Here is a 24,359-nt window from a genome sequence, read left to right as displayed (position 1 = left end):
ACAGGGACTTCCTGATCTCCTACCATAACTTCGGTGGAAGGTTGCCATTTCTCCACCCATCTTCCGCCGAAGTTATGGCAGCAGATCAGGAGAACTGCCTTGGAAATTACTGGTGAAGCTGTTAAGAGTAATCCAAAGAACTGCTAAAGCACTGGACTTTCAAGCTTTTTAAAGAGACATGAGATATTATAAACTAGTGAAATCTGCTTTATTTGTTCCTGATTCTGTTTAATTTTACTTCTAAATCAACCTTATTTCTACGCCAGGAATTTCCTCAGGGCTTCTGGGGTCACAGTCTCAGGATACGGGGTATGCCATTTAGAACTGAGATGAAGAGAAATTTCTTCACTCAGAGGGTGGTGAACCTGTGGAATTCTCTACCACAGAAGGCAGTGGAGGCCAAGTCATTAGATGTATTCAAGAAGGAGATAGATATATTTCTTAATGCTATAGGGATCAAGGGATATGGGGAAAAAGCGGGAACAGGGTACTGAGTTAGACGATCAGCCATGATCATTTTGAATGGCGGAGCAGGCCCGAAGGGCCGAATGGCCTACTCTTGCTCCTATTTTCTATGTTTCTATGTTGCTCCCAATCCGCTGCTGTAACTTTGGCGGAAGTTCGGCAGAAATCTTGTTTTGTGCATTGATGGTGCATTGATCCTCTGCTGAAATTAGGGAGGAAATTCCTGACAACCGTTTATAGCCCAAGCAATACAGTCTGTCAATTGGTTAAATCAGGAGTTATGGTGATATTGTTTTATTTTCAGTCCTATTAAAAATAATGGGGGTTTATCTTTTCAGGGTTTCCACGGCTCTTCCATCAAAGTTGCAGCAAACGAGTGGGGAAACTCCCGTGGAAATTCACCCTCAATTTATTTTTAAAAATTGAAGTATAATTTCTTAAATTAAAAAAAAACCTTACTTGAAGGCTGTAAAACCTCAAACTGGTCCCCACGGCACCATCTAGGCAGCAGTGGTGCCTACTTTGGAAGTTAAAGGCCAGGGATTGAATTCCTGCACAGGCTCCCCGATCTCCCGCCATACCTTTAGCAGAAGATTGGCGGAAACCAGAGACTGTTTGCTCTGTTTCTTTGGGGTTTCCTCTGATCTTCTGTCAAAGTTACAGTGGGAGCTCAGAAGAACCTCCATGGAAATTCCTGGCGTAGGTTTTTGATCAATGTTAAAATAACACCAGTCAGAAAATCTAGGCCCATGAGGCCAACTCAATGAGAGGTAAGCAAAATCAATAGAAAAACATTAATGTGACAGAAACAGTGTTACACAAAATTGTGACACGAAAACTGGTTACAGAAACTTTTAACATATAGATAGATAGTTAAACTAGCAGATCGGCCGTGGTATTGCTCATGGTAAATTAGAGGTCATATTTTTGCAAAAAAGAGTGATGCTAGAGCATGGATGTGGGGGAAGGGTATATGTCTCCAGTGAAAGAACTTGTAAGATACTTCCTCAAAGATAGCAATCTAACTGTTTTGTGATAAATAAATATGGTTATCATTGCAGGCAGATAAATAAATATGTGAAAGTTATTCAAGTAAATCTCTGCCAATAATATAGTGATTTCACTATCCATCTGTTTACAATGTGTTTTTATGGTAAGGGCTAAGAAATATATAAAATTTTCATCTTTTAGAATCATAAAATGCTACAGAAGAGAAATAGGCTGTTCAGCCCATCATGTCATTTTTATCTGCATAGTAACATGGTATAGGCCATTCGGCCCATCATGTCTCTGCATCTTTCCTTCTTTATCACTACATCAGTAATTAAGTGTATTTAAGCAGAACCTAGAAGTAAAACATTTTAAATTTAGGCATTTTATTCAAAATTAGCTCCAAACTTGAACATTGGCATACTCCTATGAGTCTCCCAGTTGAAGGAAATGGCTGTAGGAAGCCCCATGAACTCCATGCTAAGGCACAAGTCTCTGTTGGAAAACATTCTTATAGGCCTTTCAATGTTGCAGCAGGGATCTGAAGCAGGCATTGGGCCCCTTATTTGCATATGCAAATAGCCTAACTTTAGGCGTAAGTAAAGGATGCCTCTTGTTTGTCCTTACTCAATATGGTAGGCGATGCACTTCCGGTCAAAAGTGAGCACAGGCTTACTGCCCGCCATTCTGGGGTCTTAGGAGGCCGAGTAGCACCTGAAAATAGGGCACTATGCAGCCAAATTTAACCCCCAAAGTGTTTATTGGCTTTGATTTTTTTTCACACTTCAATCTAAAAAACAGATTTTTATATCACCAATATAAGCTACAACAAAATAAAAATAAAGCTTTAAAAAAGAAACAATTTAATATGGTGCTTCAATACATTATACTGCTAAAAGCTTCCTATTTGACCCTGAGCTGAGCTTCTGACCCCATATTTTCAGCTGCATATAGTGACACCACCATTCCCGGCCACAATGGAGATGATTGGGTAAATCCCCCGTCATCACGCCTGGGGACTGCACTGCTGTAAGTGACTGGGATTGATTTTACGCATAGAATTTCCTTCGAATTTCTCCTTCTCCGCAGCTGTAATTTTGGTGGAAGTTTGGTGGCAGAGCAGGATGAGCACTGAGGAAATACACCTCCATAGGTAAACAAGAGATAGCTTTAGATAAATGTTACATACTAGCTGTATAATACGTTTGTTTCATATGGAAACCAGAGTTTGTTATCTATTGTAGATATTCTATCAAAGTCTACGTGCACTTACTTTCTTCAGGAAGGTCATTATCTCGTTCTTCTTTTTCCATCTGTTGACACCAGGCATCCATTCGCTCCTTTTCAGCTTGAAGCAACTTCATAAACCACCGTCCGTCTCTTTGACACACTGACCTCTGGCTTGCTTCTACTTCAGCGTCTGATGTAGAGTCGATCCAGGGTTCAGGAGGTGGCAGAAAAGAAGGATCAAAATGTGGGTCAAAGTCATTCTCCTGTGCATAGGCCTGCAAATAGTTCCCCTCTGCTCCATGAATGCTAGCTGTGGATGTACTTGCATCTTTGGAGAACTGCCTCGGCAATGGACCCGAAGTCACTTCCTGGGGTCCCAATGAACCTTCTGAATTTTCCTGATCATCCAGGTCTGCCTGCACTGCTGCTGTCACACTGTTTGACCGTGTAAATCTTCGAAAGCTACAACAAAATAAAAATAAAGCTTTAAAAAAGAAACAATTTAATATGGTGCTTCAATACATTATACTGCTAAAAGCTTCCTATTTGACCCTGAGCTGAGCTTCTGACCCCATATTTTCAGCTGCATATAGTGACATCACCATTCCCGGCCACAATGGAGATGATTGGGTAAATCCCCCGTCATCACGCCTGAGGACTGCACTGCTGTAAGTGACTGGGATTGATTTTACGCATATAATTTGTATGTAACTATCCTCCACTCACTGCACTGCTGGAGAAATCACCCCGCTTTCATCAGGAGACATTGCTGCAATTTCGGTCATGAGTTCTGTTTGTAGAGACACTTTTTAAATGGATTCTGTAGACTGTTTGCTGTAGTACTCTGTTTAAATAGACTATGTTTGCTGAGTAAAAAGACTTAGAATCATAGAATGGTTATAGCACAGAAGGAGGCCAATCGGCCCATCGAACCCGTGCTGGCTCTTTGTAAGAGCAATCCAGTTAGTCCCATTCCCCAGCTCTTTCCCCGTAGCCCTGCAAATTTTTTCCCTTCAAGTATTTATCCAATTCCTTTTTCAAAGCCATGATTGAATCTGCTTCCACAACCCTTTCAGGTAACGCATTCCAGATCATAACTACTCGCTGTGCAAAAAAGTTTTTCCTCATGTTCTTTTGCCAATCACCTTAAACCTGTGTCCTCTGGTTCTCGACCTTTCCGCCAATGGGAATAGTTTCTCTTTATTTACTTTATCTAAACCCTTCATGATTTTGAACACTTCTATCAAATTTCCTCTCAACCTTCTCTGCTCTAAGGAGAACAGTCTATCAACCTAACTGAAGTTCCTCATCCCTGGAACCATTCTAGTAAATCTTTTCTGCACCCTCTCTAAGGCCTTCACATCCTTCCTAAAGTGCGGTGCCCAGAATTCGACACAATACTCCAGTTGTGGCCGAACCAGTATTTTATAAAGGTGCATCATGACTTCCTTGCTTTTGTACTCTATGCCTCTATTTATAAAGCCCAGGATCCTGTATGCTTTTTTAACCACTTTCTCAACCTGTCCTGCCACCTTCAAAGATTTGTGCACATATACCCCAGGTCTCTCTGTTCCTGCACCCCATTTAGAATTATACCATTTAGTTTATATTGCCTCTCCTCATTCTTCCTCCCAAATATATCACTTCGCATTCCTCTGTGTTAAATTTCATCTGCCATGCGTCCACCCATTCTACCAGCCTGTCTATGTCCGCTTGAAGTCTTTAACTATCCTTCTCACTGTTTACTACACTTCCAAGTTTAGTGCCATCTGCAAATTTTGAAATTGTGCCCTGTACACCCAAGTCCAAGTCATTAATATATATCAAAAAAAGCAGTGGTCCTCGTACCCATCCCTGGAAAACACCGCTCTATACCTTCCTCCAGTCCAAAAAACAACAGTTCACCACTACTCTCTGTTTCTTGTTATTTAGCCAATTTTGTATTCATGCTGCCACTGCCCCTTTTATTCCATGGGCTTCAATTTTGCTGACAAGCCTATTATATGGCACTTTATCAAACGCCTTTTGAAAGTCCATATACACATCAACTGCATTGCCCTCATCAACCCTCCCTGTTACCTCATCAAAAAACTCAATCAAGTTAGTTAAACATAATTTGTCTTTAACAAGTGCGTGCTGGCTTTCCTTGTCCAAGTGACTATTAATTTTGTCTCGGATTATCATTTCTAAAAGCTTCCCCACCACCGAGGTTAAACTGACTGGCCTGTAGTTGCTGGGTTTATCCGTGCACCCTTTTTTGAACAAGTGTGTAACATTTACAATTCTCCAGTCCTCTGGCACCACCCCCGTATCTCAAGAGGATTGAAAGATTATGGCCAGTATGTCTGCAACCTCCACCCTTACTTCCCTCAGCAACCTAGGATGCATCCCATCAGACTGGGTGATTTATCTACTTTAAATACAATCAGCTTTCCTAGTACCTCCTCTTTATCAATTTTGAGCCCATCCTGTATCTCAACTACCTTCTCTTTTACCATGACTTTGGCAGCAACTTCTTCCTTGATAAAGACAGATACAAAGTACTCATTTAGTACCTTAGCCATCCCCACTGCCTCCATGCGTAGATTTCCTTTTTTGGTCCCTAATTGGCCCCATCCCTCCTCTTACTACCCTTTACTATTTATATGCCTATAGAAGACTTTTGGATTCCCTTTTATGTTAGCCGCCAGTCTATTCTCATACTCTTTCTCTGCCCCTCTTATTTCCTTTTTCACTTCTCCTCTGTACTTTCTATATTCAGCCTGGTTCTCACTTGTATCATCAACCTGACATCTGTCATACACCCCCTTTCTCTGCTTCATCTCACTTTCTATCTCTTTTGTCATCCAGGAAGCTCTGGCTTTAGTTGCCCTACCTTTCCCCCTCGTGGGAATGTACCTAGACTGTACCTGAACCATCTCCTCCTTAAAGGCCGTCCATTGTTCGATTACAGTTTTGCCTGCCAATCTTTGATTCCAATTTACCCGGGCCAGATCTGTTCTCAACTCACTGAAATTGGCCCTCCTCCAATCCAGTATTTTTACTCTAGATTGCTCCTTGTCCTTTTCCATAACTAATCTAAACCTTATGATTCTATGATCGCTGTTCCCTAAATGTTCTCCCACTGACACTTGATCCACTTGACCACTTCATTCCCCAGAACTAGATCCGGCAATGCCCCCTTCCTCACTGGGCCGGAAACATACTGATCAAGAAAGTTCTCCTGAACACACTTCAGAAATTCCTCTCCTTCTGTGCCCTTTACACTATTACTATCCCAGTCTATATAAAGGATGCCCCAGAGCATGGTACATTGGCGAGACCATGCAGACGCTGCGACAACGGATGAACGGACACCGCGCAACAATCGCCAAACAGGAGGGTTCCCTCCCAGTCGGGGAACACTTCAGCAGTCATGGACATTCATCCACCGACCTTCGGGTAAGCGTACTCCAAGGCGGCCTTCGAGACACACGACAACGCAAAATCGTCGAGCAGAAATTGATAGCCAAGTTCCGCACCCATGAGGACGGCCTCAACCGGGATCTTGGGTTCATGTCACGCTACACGTTACCCCACCAGCGAACAAATGTTATCTGTTTTTAATATAATGGGTCATTTGCTGGCTCTCTCTGCCTTCCGGATGTTTCTGCCTCTCTCTGTGTTTTTTTTTCTCTGTTTTTTTTTCCCCGTTTGTTTTTTTGTTGAATGTGTATTCGGGGGTTCTGCAGATGACACCTCTCTGTCTGAACACGGTGATTGCCTTGGCAACGGGCAGTTGCAGGGGCAGTCTGTAAACACCATGTATTATTCAATATGTATAAATGCGTAGGCTTCAAGGAGATCTTGAAACATTTACCTGAGGAAGGAGAAAATCTCCGAAAGCTTGTGAATTTAAAATAAAATTGCTGGACTATAACTTGGTGTTGTAAAATTGTTTACAATTTATATTAGGATAGTTGAAGTCCCCCATTATCACTGCTCTAACATTCTTGTATCTCTGTAATTTCCCTGCAAATTTGCTCCTCTATATCCTTCCCACTAGGTGGTGGCCTATAGAATACAACCAGTAGTGTAATGGCACCTCTATTGTTTCTTAACTCTGACCAAACAGATTCTGTCCTTGACCCCCCAAGGACATCTTCTCTCTCCAGAACTGCAATATTCTCCTTAAGCAATACTGCCACCCCCGCTGTATTCCCATGTGGCTATTTGCGCCTGCAGCTCACCAATCTTATTTACTACGCTTTGTGCGTTTACACACGTGCACTCTAAACCTATCTTAGACCTTCTTGTATTCGCTTTTAGTCTGATCCCACCTAATACTGTACTATTTCTTACTCTAGTGCTATCTGTCTCTCTCAATCCTTTGTGCACCTTGTTTCTCCTTTCTAATGCTACATCCTGCATTGTTTGCTATAAAATACACTGTTTGCTGTGAGTCCTACTATAAGTCCCGCTCCACCTCCAACTCTTTGGCTGACACAGTGCAACTCATTAGATTTCGCAGTGGTGTCAATAGACTGCATAGTCTCTATCAACAAGACCGCCTACTTCCACCTCCGTAATGTTGCCTGTCTCCGCCCGTGCCTAAGACCTTCTGCTTCTGAAACCCTCATCCATGCTTCTGTTACCTCTAGACTTGATTATTCCAATGCTCGCCTGACCAGCCTCCCACCCTCTGTGAGCTTGAGCTCATCCAAAACTCTGCTGCCCATATCCTAACTCGCACCAAGTCCCGTTCACCCATCACCCCCACAACCACTCGCTGTCCTACATTGGCTCTCGGTCCAGCAACGCCTCAAATTTAACATTTTCATCCTTGTGTTCAAATCCCTCCATGGCCTTGCCCTCCCTATCTCTCTAACCTCCTTCAGCTCTACAACCCTCCGACCACTCTGCATTCCTCCAACTCTGGCCACTTGTGAATCCCCGATTTCCTTTGCCTCACCACTGGCAGCCGTGCCTTCAGTAGTCTAGGCCCTAAGCTATGGAATTCCCTCCCTAAACCTCTCTGCCTCTCTCTCCATTTTAAGATGCTCCTTAAAACCTACATCTTTGTCCAAGCTTTTGGTTAACTGTTCTAATATTTCTTGTGGGTCGGTGTCAAATTTTGTTTGATAACGTTCCTGTGAAGCGCCTTGCGATGTTTTATTGTTAAAGGCGCAATATAAATGCAGGTTGTTGTTGGATCTTTCTCTTTTCTCTTTGGCCCATGGGAGCAGGTGGGATGTGGTCAAGCTTGCGGGTTGGGGCTCTAAATTGGCTATGGCCACTTTTAAACTTGAAGAGGCTGTTAATTTGGGTGGGGGTATGTCAGGAATCACAGGAAGAGGCTGCACAGCAGTCATGGCTACATTTTCAGTTGAAAATATCCAAAAGGGATTGGGGTCATAACTGCTTTTAAAAAATAAAAATGTGAAAAGGGTATAAAATTAGAGGTGAGGGGCCCAGTTTCAGTAATCCTCAGGCAAGCATCTGAAGGGGAGGGGGTTATGGGGAGGGGGATAGTGAGAGGGGAAGTGAAATGGGGAGTGTGTGAAAGGAGGGTGAACAGTGAGAGTGGGGGGGGGGGGGGAAGGCCTGTGGACACTCTTTCAGTGGGGATGTAGGGACAGGATTATTATTTCAAAAAGGGGGGGGGGAAAAGAGGTTAGCTACCCTTCTTTCCACCAGTCTTGGATTTCCTTCTCAGGAGAGGCGGGAGGAAGGGGGGAGTTAGTCATTCAAAATACGTCCTTCTGTGCACCAGTGCCCCATATCCTTCTCAATGTGGGGTGGGGTTGAAACATCGTTCCTTCCATATGACCCGGATATTTTTCTTGGGAGGGGGCAATGCATTAAGCTGCTCTTTTTTGAAGTGTGAAAATTTCAATGATGCATGCCGCGAGCAATGGGGGAATGTACAGGGTCAGAGTGTGTGTTGCTCAGTGGTTGTGAGGGAGAAGACGTTTGTGAGTGGTAGCAGAAGTTCTGGGGGGGTGGTTGGGTCACAAGCGATTTTGCATAAACTCTCATGTAGGAGGGGGGAAGAGGGCAGGAGGAGGGGCGAGCCTCTGGAAATTGCTCAGTTGAAGGGGAAGGCCAGCGGCTTTCAGACATTGCTCAGCTGAGTGGGGGGGGGAGGGGTGGGGGGCGGGGGGGAAATCAGCTTCCTGAAATCACTCAGCCGGTGGGAGTGGGGTTGGAAAGCTATCGGAAATCACGTCATCGGGAGTGGGTTGGATAACTCTCCTAAAAGGCTTAGGGGAGTATTGAAGACATAAATTGAAGATAGGGTTAGAGGAAGTAGGAAAGCAGGAGGCTCTTGTGGAGCATAAACGCCAGCATAGACCAGTTGGGCTGAATGGACCTGTTTCTGTGCTGTAGTTTCTATATAATCCGATGACGCATTTCCACAGCATTGATAGGTTAGGGACGGGAACGATTATCGGGCAGTAACAGACTTTTCAGTGGCAGGCCTCTTAATATGGATGCCCAGTCTGTCGCAGCAACTGGATTTAGAGGTAAGTAGTCTCATTTTTTGATGAAAAATATTCATTATAAATATTTAAGTATTTAGCTTTTTATTAGATTGTTCCACTTTGGGAGATACTTAACTTTGGCCCAGAGACATTGTGATATGGGCAAACAGATTCCCAAACTTCAATCCAAAGGCTTATAGAATCATAGAATCATAGAAGTTACAACATGGAAACAGGCCCTTCGGCCCAACATGTCCATGTCGCCCAGTTTATACCACTAAGCTAGTCCCAATTGCCTGCACTTGGCCCATATCCCTCTATACCCATCTTACCCATGTAACTGTCCAAATGCTTTTTAAAAGACAAAATTGTACCCGCCTCTACTACTGCCTCTGGCAGCTCGTTCCAGACACTCACCACCCTTTGAGTGAAAAAATTGCCCCTCTGGACCCTTTTGTATCTCTCCCCTCTCACCTTAAATCTATGCCCCCTCGTTATAGACTCCCCTACCTTTGGGAAAAGATTTTGACTATCGACCTTATCTATGCCCCTCATTATTTTATAGACTTCTATAAGATCACCCCTTAACCTCCTACTCTCCAGGGAAAAAAGTCCCAGTCTATCTAACCTCTCCCTGTAAGTCAAACCATCAAGTCCCGGTAGCATCCTAGTAAATCTTTTCTGCACTCTTTCTAGTTTAATAATATCCTTTCTATAATAGGGTGACCAGAACTGTACACAGTACTCCAAGTGTGGCCTCACCAATGCCCTGTACAACTTCAACAAGACATCCCAACTCCTGCATTCAATGTTCTGACCAATGAAACCAAGCATGCCGAATGCCTTCTTCACCACCCTATCCACCTGTGACTCCACTTTCAAGGAGCTATGAATCTGTACTCCCAGATCTCTTTGTTCTATAACTCTCCCCAACGCCCTACCATTAACGGAGTAGGTCCTGGCCCGATTCGATCTCCCAAAATGCATCACCTCACATTTATCTAAATTAAACTCCATCTGCCATTCATCGGCCCACTGGCCCAATTTATCAAGATCCCGTTGCAATCCTAGATAACCTTCTTCACTGTCCACAATGCCACCAATCTTGGTGTCATCTGCAAACTTACTAACCATGCCTCCTAAATTCTCATCCAAATCATTAATATAAATAACAAATAACAGCGGACCCAGCACCGATCCCTGAGGCACACCGCTGGACACAGGCATCCAGTTTGAAAAACAACCCTCTACAACCACCCTCTGTCTTCTGTCGTCAAGCCAATTTTGTATCCAATTGGCTACCTCACCTTGGATCCCATGAGATTTAACCTTATGTAACAACCTACCATGCGGTACCTTGTCAAATGCTTTGCTGAAGTCCATGTAGACCACGTCTACTGCACAGCCCTCATCTATCTTCTTGGTTAGCCCTTCAAAAAACTCAATCAAATTCGTGAGACATGATTTTCCTCTCACAAAACCATGCTGACTGTTCCTAATTAGTCCCTGCCTCTCCAAATGCCTGTAGATCCTGTCCCTCAGAATACCCTCTAACAACTTACCCACTACAGATGTCAGGCTCACCAGTCTGTAGTTCCCAGGCTTTTCCCTGCCGCCCTTCTTAAACAAAGGCACAACATTTGCTACCCTCCAATCTTCAGGCACCTCACCTGTAGCGGTGGATGATTCAAATATCTCTGCTAGGGGACCCGCAATTTCCTCCCTAACCTCCCATAACGTCCTGGGATACATTTCGTCAGGTCCCGGAGATTTATCTACCTTGATGCGCGTTAAGACTTCCAGCACCTCCCTCTCTGTAATATGTACACTCCTCAAGACATCACTATTTATTTCCCCAAGTTCCCTAACATCCATGCCTTTCTCAACCGTAAATACCGATGTGAAATATTCATTCAGGATCTCACCCATCTCTTGTGGTTCCGCACATAGATGACCTTGTTGATCCTTAAGAGGCCCTACTCTCTCCCTAGTTACCCTTTTGCCCTTTATGTATTTGTAGAAGCTCTTTGGATTCACCTTTGCCTGATCTGCCAAAGCAATCTCATATCACCTTTTTGCCCTCCTGATTTCTCTCTTAACTCTACTCCGGCAATCTCTATACTCTTCAAGGGATCCACTTGATCCCAGCTGCCTATGCATGTCATATGCCTCCTTCTTCTTTTTGACTAGTGCCTCAATCTCCCGAGTCATCCAAGGTTCCCTACTTCTACCAGCCTTGCCCTTCACTTTATAAGGAATGTGCTTACCCTGAACCCTGGTTAACACACTTTTGAAAGCCTCCCACTTACCAGACGTCCCTTTGCCTGCCAACAGACTCTCCCAATCAACTTCTGAAAGTTCCTGTCTAATACCATCAAAATTGGCCTTTCCCCAATTTAGAATTTTAACTTTTGGGCCAGACCTATCCTTCTCCATAGCTATCTTAAAACTAATGGAATTATGATCACTGGTCCCAAAGTGATCCCTCACTAACACTTCTGTCACCTGCCCTTCCTTATTTCCCAAGAGGAGGTCAAGTTTTGCCCGCTCTCTAGTTGGGCCATCCACATACTGAATGAGAAATTCCTCCTGAATACACTCAACAAATTTCTCTCCATCCAAGCCCCTAATGCTATGGCTGTCCCAGTCAATGTTGGGAAAGTTAAAGTCCCCTACTATTACCACCCTATTTTTCTTGCAGCTGTCTGTAATCTCCTTACATATTTGCTCCTCAATTTCCCGTTGACTATTTGGGGGTCTGTAGTACAATCCTATCAAAGTGATCTCTCCCTTCTTATTTTTCAGTTCTACCCATATAGACTCAGTGGGCGAACCCTCGGATATATCCCCTCTCACTACTGCCGTGATGTTCTCCCTAATCAAGAACGCAACTCCCCCTCCTCTCTTACCTCCTGCTCTATCTTTCCTATAGCATCTGTACCCTGGAACATTGAGCTGCCAGTCCTGCCCCTCCCTTATCCATGTTTCAGTAATAGCTATAACATCCTAGTCCCATGTACCCATCCATGCCCTGAGTTCATCTGCCTTGCCCATCAGACTTCTTGCATTGAAATAAATGCAGTTTAATCTAGACTTCCCTTGGTCTTTGCCCTGCTTTCTCAGACCATCTGTCCAGTCATGTTCTGCACACTCTCCCTTACTGCCTTTTGTTTCTGTCACCACTTTATTTCCCACTGACTTCCTGCATCGGTTCCCATCCCCCTGCCACATTAGTTTAAACCCTCCCCAACAGCACTGGCAAACACTCCCCCTAGGACATTGGTTCCAGTCCTGCCCAGATGCAGACCGTCCAATTTGTACTGGTCCCACCTCCCCCAGAACCGGTTCCAATGGCCCAGGAATTTGAATCCCTCCCTCTTGCACCATCTCTCAAGCCACGTATTCATCTTAGCTATCCTGTCATTCCTACTCTGACTAACCCGTGGCACTGGTAGCAATCCTGAGATTACTACCTTTGAGGTCCTACTCTTTAGTTTAACTCCTAACTCCCTAAATTCAGCTTGTAGGACCTCATCCTGTTTTTTACCTTTGTAATGTATACTCAACTAATGACAGATATAGAAAATCAGCCCTTTGCACATGTAACTGGTACTGAAGGTAATGTTGACACACTTTTAAAATGGGTTTTTCCATTGACAAAGCTAGACATTGGAATGTTCAATGTATGTTGAAATGGAATGTTGCATTTTTATATATATTTTATATGTAATATACAAACATGACAAAGCTTGTAAAAAAAACAATCAAAATTAAAATTTATGCAACCTTTTGTGGATGAGGTACAATTCAATGAAGAAACTCAACAGAAGTGTAAAATGTATCAAACAGTAGAAATTCTAAATTCAAACATGCCTTCAAAATGTGCCAAAATATGTTTCACACAAAGTGAACCACTTAAATTGAAAAGCACACACATGCACAGCAGTTTTCTGATAAAACAGTTATTAGAATCTATTAAAGTTAGTTTCTTTGAAACATAAAGGCAAGTGGTAATACACCCTGAAATTAAGATTATCACACCATAATGTTGTCAGAGTTACATGACTAAAATTACTGTGAAATGGTTTTAAAGACAGTTATTACACTGGCTATGAATAACCATCTGGAAGAGTGATCATTTAGAATGTTTCAGAAATAAAATGACCAAAAATAAAAGAAACAAAAGAATGAATGAATGGAAACCTTGATTTAACCCTCTAATGCTCAACATGTACAATTTTAGGGCTACTTAGATCTAGACTAGGAAATCTGCTTTTTGCCAGGCAAATAAGATCGAGATCCAGATGAATTCCCTCTTTGCACAGCACAGATTAAAGCAATATTCATATAGCCAACTATCACTCTTCCCCTACCCACTTCACAGATGGTGGAGTTGTGCACATAAACATAGGGTGGGGAGCAAGTAATGGATAGAATGGGGAGAGTACAGCTCATAGGAACATGATGTGATCCCTGCATCGGAAACTTTCTCTTTCATCTTCCAGCTTATTTTTTATATGAATTTAAGTTACTTGGATCAAAATTAATAGCCACTATTAAAATTACATCAAATAGGTTTAATAAAAACATTATAATATATATTATAAATATATAAATAACAATGCACAGTGAGTAACTGCAAATTATGGCTGTTTCCCTTGTAACAATGACCGTAACAACTCGCTTGTAACCTACATGATTTCCCTCACTCATAATGGAAACATATTTCATTTACCTACTTAAAATTTTTCATATATACACACAAGAAAATGAAAAACTTACATTCATACAGAAACTTATCATGTTTCTCAGAAATGACTCAAATCACTTTGCAGACAATTAATTAATTTTGTTTATGTGGGCATATGAGGCAACTGTTTGTACACACCAAGGTTCGACAAACAGCAATGAGATGAATGTTAAGCTATAACCCCAAAACAATTTTATGTCACTCTGCATCACCTAAGGATTCTTTTCACCATATATAAATATTCTCCTTGTTATGCTACTTTATTTTGATGGAGGACAAGATCTTAAAGACATTTAGATCGGACCTACTGCACACTTTTACATTTATCTGCACTATAAATACCAGCTACCACACATTCTTTTATCAGGATTGCAGAATGGACTGGACTTTGAACTTCACCACAATAGCTCCTGTGACGTCTCAGTGAGAATATAGACCATGTGGTGTGGTGAGTCATACAGATCAGAAGGATCCTGGGGGAGCTAATCATCTCAATCTAACTTCTCCCTAGATCTTTTTGAAGGAGTTAGTCAATACTGCAATGCTATGCTTTTGATGGCAGTCTAATCCACATACCTGTGAAAGGAAACATTTCTTCTAGTATCTAATCTCATTTTCTGCTGTTATTTTTATATCTGTGCCCTCTAACTCTGTGCTCACAGTCAAGTTAAATAATTTTTCTTATATTTAATTTACTTATTCCCCCTGCACTTTAACGACCTACAATTTGTCCCTTCCAACCTTCTTTGCTCCAATGAAAGCAAGTTTAGCTCTTTGATCTCTCTTCATAACTTAGTACCCACTTCACTTCTTTTCCAAGCAGATATTCTTCTTGTTTCTGGCCATAGTTACTGCTTCTTGAGCAGCAAAAGCAATCAGAACTATTATGATCTTGAAATCCTTTAAACAATGCAACTGGTGAAAACAATAGTCAGTAACTGCTCACAGACATCCCGTGACATGAAATGTTCATAAAGTGCTCCGTGTAAAGCAACTGAATAAGATTTCTTTCAGTATGTAGAAACTGCAATACTGATTTTGTGCAAGATGTCCAATTTGTATTCTCTTCTAGGCAAATAAAACATTTTTAATGCAGCTTTAAGGATGGTGTAATTGTGTGAGAACTTAAAAAAAACCTTGGCTGACTGGAAATGTTTCATTGTAAACAAATTTTGTTAATAAGCAACTGTGTGGCTTAGCAGTAGAAGGTCACAATATCCATAATCTTTCACCCTGTAATAGAGCATGTTGTGAGCAGTTAGATTTTAACTCTTCCAGCATGGAGTTGGAGACTTTAGATATAAAATATGTTTTTTTCCACTTCTTTCAAATCAGATAGTCTTATGAAAAAGGAGATATAAACTGCATTAACAATAAGATAAGATTTAATAAGCTCAGTAGCCAAACAAGAAGCTAAAATTCATTTTCAGCTTTTTTATTAAAGGGACAATTATAAACCAAATGTGTTGCAGTACATTATAGTTAATTTAGTGCAAAGCCATGGAGAATTAATAAATACAGTGGCACATTTTGAGAATTGAGGGTTTTTTCCCATTCCAAAACATCTATTTTGTTTTCAGTCATATGTAACACCACTTTCCTGTGTAGGATGATGCTTGCGCAGAATGGCTGACACATTTCACTTGGTCACAAGATAAATATGGTTGTGGTAGAGTAATGGAGACAACAATCTGGGATAATTTAACAAACAACTGGATGTTGTGATTGGTTTTCTGGACGGATGAGCTGTGATGGGTCAAATGACCGTCCTCATCCATACTTATCTTGTGATCGGGTACTGTCCAATAGTTTACCCACAGAGCTATCAAGGAACACGAGATGCTCAGAAGTTTGTGCTATAATCAAGAAGTTTGATTTCCAGTATGTGATTTAAGTTGTGTGGAACAAGCCAGAAATGATTCAACTTACCACTTCTCCGTCTCCACTTGAACTCCTACAGACTGGAATTTGTTTGTATTCAAATCTGCTAAAGTTGGCTGTTCAGGCCCATCAACCTAAGAGAAAAAGAAAAAGATGAAGAATAATTTAGTCCGTCGTTCTAATTCAATTATGCCCATGCTTTGTTAACATTTCAGTAACTATTTTCACTATTTCAGTAAACGGTATCTGCTCTGTGGTTGACTGGGAATAGGAAAGAAAGTGTTGTCATACCACAAACTCATTTTAAAGTAATAAGCAAAAGAATACCTAATCAAAAGGTATCATTTACCACAATGCATTCATTATAAGTTAGTACACAGAAATAAAGTTAACAGCATCATAATTCTTCATGCATTTGTAAAAGAAATCTTAAGTGATTGAACCACCAAAAGTATGGTTTCTACAAAAACTGAAAATGTTAACCTGTTACGTACTACAAAAGAGCTTCAAATATGCCACAGAAAATCATGAACGTTTCAGCAATTCAAGAAAGAAAGAGCTAAACTACAAGTTTTACTTATGCCTGAGGTTTCTGGTAGAGCGACATTTTAGCAAACAGTGTAAGGATCAAACTATATAGGTGCCCATATACACTATATATGAAATGGATCAGAAACACCCATCTATCATCAACAAACTGTTAGCTTTAGGTCAAGATTTAACAAATCAATAAAACGTGACTTTGTTGTGAGTAATATCAACTCCAAAGCAAGTATCCCTGTGCAAGTGATGATTATGACGTCACTCACATACAAAAGCAGATTGTCTTGGAGTGAATTCAGAATTGTGTACATGGAGACCTGGGGCCCGATTTTAGCACCCGCTACCGGGTGCGTTCTCGGCGGGGGGGCCCCGAAAATCCCGAAATCCAGGTGCGGGACCGGATCGCGCCACGATCCCAACCACTTCCGGGTTCCCCGATGACGTGCGGGGGTGCGAGCGCAGCCCCCGCTGGTGGGAATCCCGCAGGCAATTAAAGCTAGCAGGATGCCACTTGAGTGCATTTATTTTGCTTGTTCAGGTCATTAACTGACCTGATTAAGGGACTGTGTGTGATTTTGGAGAAACATGGGACTGTTTCACACACTGGGGGAAACAGTCCTAGTTGAACTGGATGTGTTGCAGCCGTCAGCCTGTGGCAGCTGCAAAGGTCCATTTGACAGGTGGGGTGGGGGGAGACCCTCACCCATTGCAGGAGGCCGCTCTGTCACTTGGGACCCCCCTCCTGACGATCAAAGTCACCAACCTGCACACTCACCCCGGGGTCCGGAGACATGTGCCTACCTTGCGGACCCCCTCAGATGTACATATTGCAGATGGGGGCCGCCGTAGCTGCAGTCATGACTTCCTCGGAGGGCGCACAACATCGCCAGCCTCGCCATCCACGCCGTCCACCTCTGACACGTGGAGCTCCACAACAGAGTGCTGTGACACATCCACCTGTACAGCAGGAGGGAGGGCTACCGCAGAGAGAGATGCGTCGCAGAGGGCACTACCCTCGCCACAGGGTCCACAGACCGAGGCGCAGCTCCCCGGACCTCTCTGAGCAGCAGTGCACACGGAGCTGCAGATTCACTCGACATGTAGTCGTGGACATCTGCAGCCTCTTTCATGCCGAGCTGCTCCTGGCTGGCCCCAGCACCATCTGCTTACCTGTCGCTGCCAAAGTCACCACTGCCCTCCACAACTTCTCCTCCGCATCCTTCCAGGGTGCAGCCGGGTACACCGCCGATGTCTCTCAGTCGTCTGCGCGGAAGAGCCCTGCAAATACTCCTGCACCTACTCTGCAGTAACACAATGGGTGGCATCAGTGGTGGGTCCTCATAGTGATACCCAGGAGCGGGCATTATTGCACAAAACAGACAGGATTCGCGGAGACATGGCAGTGGTGGTGCCAATATAATGTGTGATGTGAGTTGTTCTGAAATTCAATATAGGTAACACCCATGACAAACCCTCCGACACCCTTGTGCACCCACTTCATGCTCACGAAACATTTGCCTTACGCTGCCTACTGCACATATGTGATGCATGCCCTGTGGCTGCAGCACAGGTGGTGGCAGGTTGAGTGAGGCTGGCCGTGAGGGAGATGCACAAGAGGGTGCGTATGGGATAGAGCCATGAGATTATATGAGGATAGGGTTGCGTGTTAGTGGCGGGGTGAGTACTCGCGAGGTGAGTAGGTGCAGGTAAGATGATGATGGGGTTTGAGTGGGTATGAGGGGTGATGTGACAGAGTGGTGTTGGCGGTGCCGAAGGAGATGTGGGGTGGGGGCAGTGTTGTGGCAGACGGAGTGTAGGGGAAAGACTACGTGTTCTCACTGTGGCTGACCTACTGCGGTCATTGGAGCGCCTCCTGCACTGTATGCAGGTGGGCGATATGTTGGTGGCGCAGGTGACCCCCTCTGCCACCTCGAGCCAGGCCTTCTTGGTGGCAGAGGCAGGCCGCTTCCTCCCGCCCGCCGGGAGGAAGATCTCTGTCCTCCCCCTCCTCCTCACCGCATCTGATGGTACCTGGGGTGAGGCATCATTAAACTGGGAGCAGCCTTCCCCCTGGGCTGCTCCATGCTGTAATTTGTTCCATTGGTTGCAGCATCTGTCAGTGGAGGACTGCCCCTTTAACTAGAGAGCCTCCAGCTGACAGATCGTACTGCGCATGCGTAGCCCGCCCGACGCGCAGACCAGCAGCGTGGACCCCGGAGGAGCAGGTAAGTGGCTCCAATTAGTGGAATGCCTGCTACGATCGCGCAGGCAACCCACTAATTTCACCGGGCGCGGAGGCCACGCACCCGAAACCCAACCCGCCGGAAACCCGCAGGCCTGATAAAATCAGGGCCCTGAAGTCAGTCTAAAGTATCCAGGCAGCAGAAAAGCTTACTGTGTTGACGTGATATTTCAGATTGTTCACGCTGTATTTAACTGAATACATGACAGAACTTTGAATGGATTGAAGAGACTCTACTTAGCACAGCTAAACAGCCCTTTGGTCATTGATCATGAAAAATCGTGGCTCTGTTCACATTATGTACGTAAGCAAATTTACATCTCAAACAAATAAACTGAGCTGGCACAAAGTGGCATGAGCTCTCACACAGTTAATATTTGTAGTTGCAGGAACTGTGGTTCAAGTGCAAGAGTCTATAAGTTACATATCACAGCTAGTCAAGATTCCCCATAAACTCCAACATCATGATTTTATACAAAACAGTTTGACTAAGTGCAGATCTACCATATTGAAACAAAAAGAAAAAATCTTCAAACTACCTGGGCAGCAAAGAAGCACTAAAATAGGTGGATAAATTTACATCTGGTAGTTGCAGCAAGCCCAAAGAAATCAGGCCACTTTAAGAGCAAAGACCCAATATGGGCCATCAGTGCATCATCCATTTTCATATGGGGGTACAGTTTCCACTCGTTAGCCCGAGTAATATCAGCGCAATCCGGGCGAAATCGGCCAAACCAGCACAAAAGATCAGGGAATTTTAAACGTAAGTGAGTTATGCCCAAAACAACTTACATTCATGTTTTTCCATGATCTTTTACGCTGGTTTAAGATGTACTTTGCCTGGATCAGGCCCCGCCCATAAAACTGGCCACGCCCCCAGGTTGACGTTGCAAGATTCTACCGATTGCACTGGTTCGGAAAGGCTCTTCAAATTGCGTTCAACTTCTTAGGTGCACAGGCACTAGTAGGCACGTTTTAAATATAAGAACATAAGAAATAGGAGCAGGAATAGGCCATAAGGCCCCACGTGCCTGCTCCGCCATTCAATAAGATCATGGCTGATCTTCAACCTCAACTCCACTTTCCTGCCCGATCCCCATATGCCTTGCTGCCACTAGAGTCCAAAAATCTACCCATCTCAGCCTTGAATATATTCAATGACTCAGCATCCACAGCCATCTGGGGTAGAGAATTCCAAAGATTCACAACCCTCTGAGTGAAGAAATTCCTCCTCATCTCAGTCTTGAATGGCTGACCCATTATCCTGAGGCTATGCCCCCTAGTTCTAGACTCTCTAGCCAGGGGAAACAATCCCTCAGCATCTACCCTGTCAAGCCCCCTAATAATCTTACATGTTTCAATGAGATCACCTCTCATTCTACCAAACTTCAGAGAGAATAGGCCCATTCTACTCAACCTCTCCTCACAGGACAACGCTTCCATCCCAGGAATTAATCTGGTGAACCTTTGTTGTACCGCCTCCAAGGCAAGTATCCTTTTTTAGATAAGAAGAGCAAAACTGTACACAGTCCTCCAAGTGAGATCTCACTAAAGTCCTGTACAACTGTAGTAAGACATCCTTACTCTTGTACTCCAACCCCCTTGCAATAAAGGCCAACATACCATTTGCTTTCCTAATTGCTTGTTGTACCTGCATACTAACTTTTTGTGTTTCTTGTACGAGGACAACCAAGTCTCTCTGAACACCAACATTTAATAGTTTCTCACCATTTAAAAATATTCTGTTTTTCTATTCTTCCTGCCTAAATGAATAACCTCACATTTCCCCACATTACACTCCACCTGCCACCTTCTTGTCCACTCACTTAATCTGTTTATATCCTTCTGCAGACAATTTAGGGTCAATTTTAGCACCCGCGATCAGGTGCGTTCCTGGCGGAGGGGCCACGAAAATCGGCGATTCCCGGGGCGGGTCGGGAGCTCGGCTCCAACCTGCCCACTTTTGGGTTTCCCACTGACGCGCTGACATGCGCGCGCAGCCCCCGCATGTGGGACTCCTGCCGGCAGCGTGCCACTTAGGGTATTTATTTTGGTATTTCAGGTCGTTTACAGACCTGATTAACGAGATATTTTAGGAGGGTTGGGATTTTACAAACAACTGGGACTGTTTCCCGTACTGGGGGAAACACTCCCAGTTCAAATGGACGTGTTGCAGCCATCAGCCTGTGGCAGCTGCAAAGGTCCATTTGACAGGTGGGTGGGGGGGGGGGGGTGGAGACCCTCACTCATTGCAGGAGGCCACTCTATCACTTTGGATAAAGTGTGGCCTCCACCACCCTCCTCCTGACAATCAAATTCACAAACTTGCACACTTACCCCGGGGTCCAGAGACATGTACCTTCCTTGCAGACCCCGTCAGATGTACATCTTCCGGATGGGGACCGTCGTAGCTGCAGTCATGACCTCCTCGGAGGGCGAACAGCATCACCAGCCTCGCCGGCCACCTCTGACACGTGGAGCTCCACAACACAGTGCTGTGACACATCCACCTGCACAGCAGGAGGGAGGGCTACCGCAGAGAGAGATGCGTCGCAGAGGGCACTACCCTCGCCACAGGGTCCACAGACCGAGGCTCAGCTCCCTGAACCTCTCTGAGCAGCAGTGCACACGGAGGCTCAGAGTCACTCGACATGTAGTCGTGGACATCTGCAGCCTCCTTCATGCCAAGCTGCTCCCGGCTGGCCCAAGCACCATCTTCTTACCTGTCGCTGTCAAAGTCACCACTGCCCTCAACAACTTCTCCTCCGCATCCTTCCAGGGTGCCACCAGGGACATCGCCGACGTCTCTCAGTCATCTGCACAAAAGAGCCCTGCAAATACACCTACACCCACTCTGCAGTGACACAATGGGTGGCATCAGTTGTGGGTCTTCATTGTGATCCTCAGGAAAGGGCATTATTGCACAAACCAGACAAGATTCGCAAAGATGTGGCAGTAGTGGTGCCAATATAATATGTAATGTGAGTTGGTCAGAAATTAAATATAAGTAAAAACCATGACAAACCCTCAAACACCCTTGTGCATCCCCTTCATGCTCACGACGTGTTTGCCTTATGCTGCCTATTGCACATATGTGATGCATGCCCTGTGGCTGCAGCACAGGTAGTGGCAGGTTGAGTGAGGCTGACTGTGAAAGAGATGCACGAGAGGGTGAGTATGAGATAGAGCCATGAGATTGTATGAGGATTGGGTTGAGTGGTAGTGGCGGGATGAGTACTGGCGAGGTGAGTAAGTGCAGGTAAGATGAGGATGAGGTTTGAGTGGGTGTGAGGGGTGATGTGACAGAGTAGTGTTGGCAGTGCAAAAGGAGATGTGGGGTGGGGGCGGTGATGTGGCAGACGGAGTGTAGGGGAAAGAGTAAGTGTACTCACTTTGGCTGACCTACTTAGGTCATTGCAGCGCCTCCTGCACTGTATGCAGGTGCGCGATATATTGATGGTACAGGTGACCTCCTCTGCCACCTCGAGCCAGGCCTTCTTGGTGGCAGAGGCAGGCCGCTTCCTCCCGCCCGCCGGGGGGAAGATCTCTGTCCTCCCCCTCCTCCTCACCCCATCCAATGATACCTGGAGTGAGGCATCATTAAACCTGGGACCAGCCTTCCCCTTGGGCTGCTCCATGCTGTAATTTTTCCTATTTCTTGCAGCATCAGTCAGTGGAGGACTGCCCCTTTAAATAGAGCTCCTCCAGCTGACGGACCTTACTGCGCATGCACAGTCCGCCTGACGCGCAGATCAGCAGTGGGGAACCCGGAACAACAGGTAAGTGGATCCAATCGGCCTGCAATTGCGTTCGGGGCAGACTGATTTCACCAGGCGCGAACCCGCCGCCCTGGTAATATCGGGCGCTTTGTGTCCTCCTCACAGCTTACGTTCCCACCTAGCTTTGTGTCATCAGCAAACTTGGATACATTACACTCGGTCCCTTCATCTAAATCATTAATATAGATTGTAAATAGCTGAGGCCCAAGCACCGATCCTTGCAGTACTCCACTAGTTACAGCCTGCCAATCTGAGAATGACCCGTTTATCCCTACTCTCTGTTTTCTGTCCTTTAACCATTCCTCTATCCATGCTAATATATTACCCCAAACCCATGAGCCCTTACCTTATGTAACAACCTTTTATGTGGCACCTTACTAAATGCCTTTTGAAAATCCAAATATACTACATCCACTGGTTCCCCTTTATCTACCCTGCTAGTTACATCCTCAAAAAACTCTAATAAATTTGTCAAACATGATTTCCCTTTCATAAAACCATGTTGACTCGGCCTAATAATATTATGATTTTCTAAGTGTCCTGTTACCACTTCCTTAATAATGGATCCTAGCATTTTCCTGAAGACCGATGTCAGACTAACTGGTCTGTAGTTCCCTGTTTTCTCTCTCCCTCCCTTCTTGAATAATGGGGTAGCATTTGCTACTTTCCAGTCCATTGGAACTATTCCAGAATGTACATAATTTTGGAAGATCATAACCAATGCATCCGCTATCTATGCACTGTGCTTATCTTTACCGAAGTCACGATACTGTTTGATTGTCTTAACTTTTCTCATTAGATTTCTAAATTTCCCCTCACCTGACCCCTCCCCCGCCTTTTTAGTTTAAAGCCCGATCTACAGCCCTAGTTATTCAAATTGCCAGGATGCTGGTCCCAGCTCGGTGTAAGTGGTGTCCGTCCCGTCGGAATGGCTCCCTCTTTCCCCAGTACTGGTGCCAGTGCCCCATGAATTGAAATCCCTGTCTCCCACACCACTCTTTGAGCCACGCGTTTAACTCTCTGATCTGTTTGACCCTATGCCAATTTGCACGTGGGGAAACACAGTACTGGGGAAAGAGGGAGCTGTTCCGACGGGACCAGTTCCACTTAAGAACAAGTGAAAGGGAAAAGCATAGAGCAGCAGAAAGAAAGTGTACTTTAGGCACTACAGATAAAGTGAAAACTAGAAGGTGTAAAGCGATTAACCCAGCATGAAAGCTGAAGGTCAGGCTAGGGTGTGTGGCCCAACTAAGAGTTCTATATACAAATGCACGGAGTTTAAGGAATAAATTGAATGAGGGTACGGTAGCATAGTGGTTATGTTACTGGGCTAGTAATCCAGAGGCCTGGACTAAAATCCAGAGTCATGAGTTCAAATCCCGCCACGGCAGCTGGCGAATTTAAATTCAATTAATTAATTAAATTCAATTTATTAAATAAAAATCTGGAATTAAAATACTAGTATCAGTAATGATGGCCATGAAACTACCGGATTGTCGTAAAAACCCATCTGGTTCACTAATGTCCTTTAGGGAAGGAAGCCTGCCGCCCTTACCCGGTCTGGCCTATATGTGACTCCAGACCCACAGCAATGTGGTTGATTCTTAATTGCCCTCTGAAATGGCCTAGCAAGCCACTCAGTTGTAAAATCTCGCTACGAAAAGTCATAATAAGAATAAAACCGGACGGACCACCCGGCATCGGACCACTAGGCACCGGACACGACAACGGCAAAACACCAAGCCCAGTCGACCCTGCAAGGTCCTCCTTACTAACATCTGGGGACTTGTGCCAAAATTGGGAGAGCTGTCCCACAGACTAGTCAAGCAACAGCCTGACATAGCCATACTCACAGAATCATATCTTTCAGCCAACGTCCCAGACTCTTCCATCACCATCCCTGGGTATGTCCTGTCCCACCGGCAGGACAGACCCACCAGAGGTGGCGGTACAGTGATATACAGTCAGGGAGGGAGTGGCCCTGGGAGTCCTCAACATTGACCCTGGACCCCATG

The 24,359-nt window shown here is 44.5% G+C and overlaps 1 protein-coding gene across 2 annotated transcripts in view; it reads right to left on the bottom strand.

The window, feature by feature from the left end:
• The window catches only part of dlgap1a (discs, large (Drosophila) homolog-associated protein 1a), a 221,819-nt gene that overhangs the window by 32,738 nt on the left and 164,722 nt on the right, over positions 1-24,359 (bottom strand). For both annotated transcript variants that reach the window (XM_067979641.1, XM_067979638.1), the window contains 2 exons: positions 15,829-15,914; positions 2,729-3,147 (listed from right to left, as the gene is read on the bottom strand). In XM_067979641.1, the coding sequence (XP_067835742.1) occupies positions 2,729-3,147; positions 15,829-15,914 (505 nt within the window). The remainder of the gene's footprint in view (positions 1-2,728; positions 3,148-15,828; positions 15,915-24,359) is intronic.

This window comes from Heptranchias perlo, chromosome 3 (genome assembly GCF_035084215.1).
Source record: "Heptranchias perlo isolate sHepPer1 chromosome 3, sHepPer1.hap1, whole genome shotgun sequence".
Lineage (NCBI taxonomy): Eukaryota > Metazoa > Chordata > Chondrichthyes > Hexanchiformes > Hexanchidae > Heptranchias > Heptranchias perlo.
Note: the sequence above shows the minus strand (reverse complement) of the source record. Positions and strands in the feature narration are given on the sequence as shown.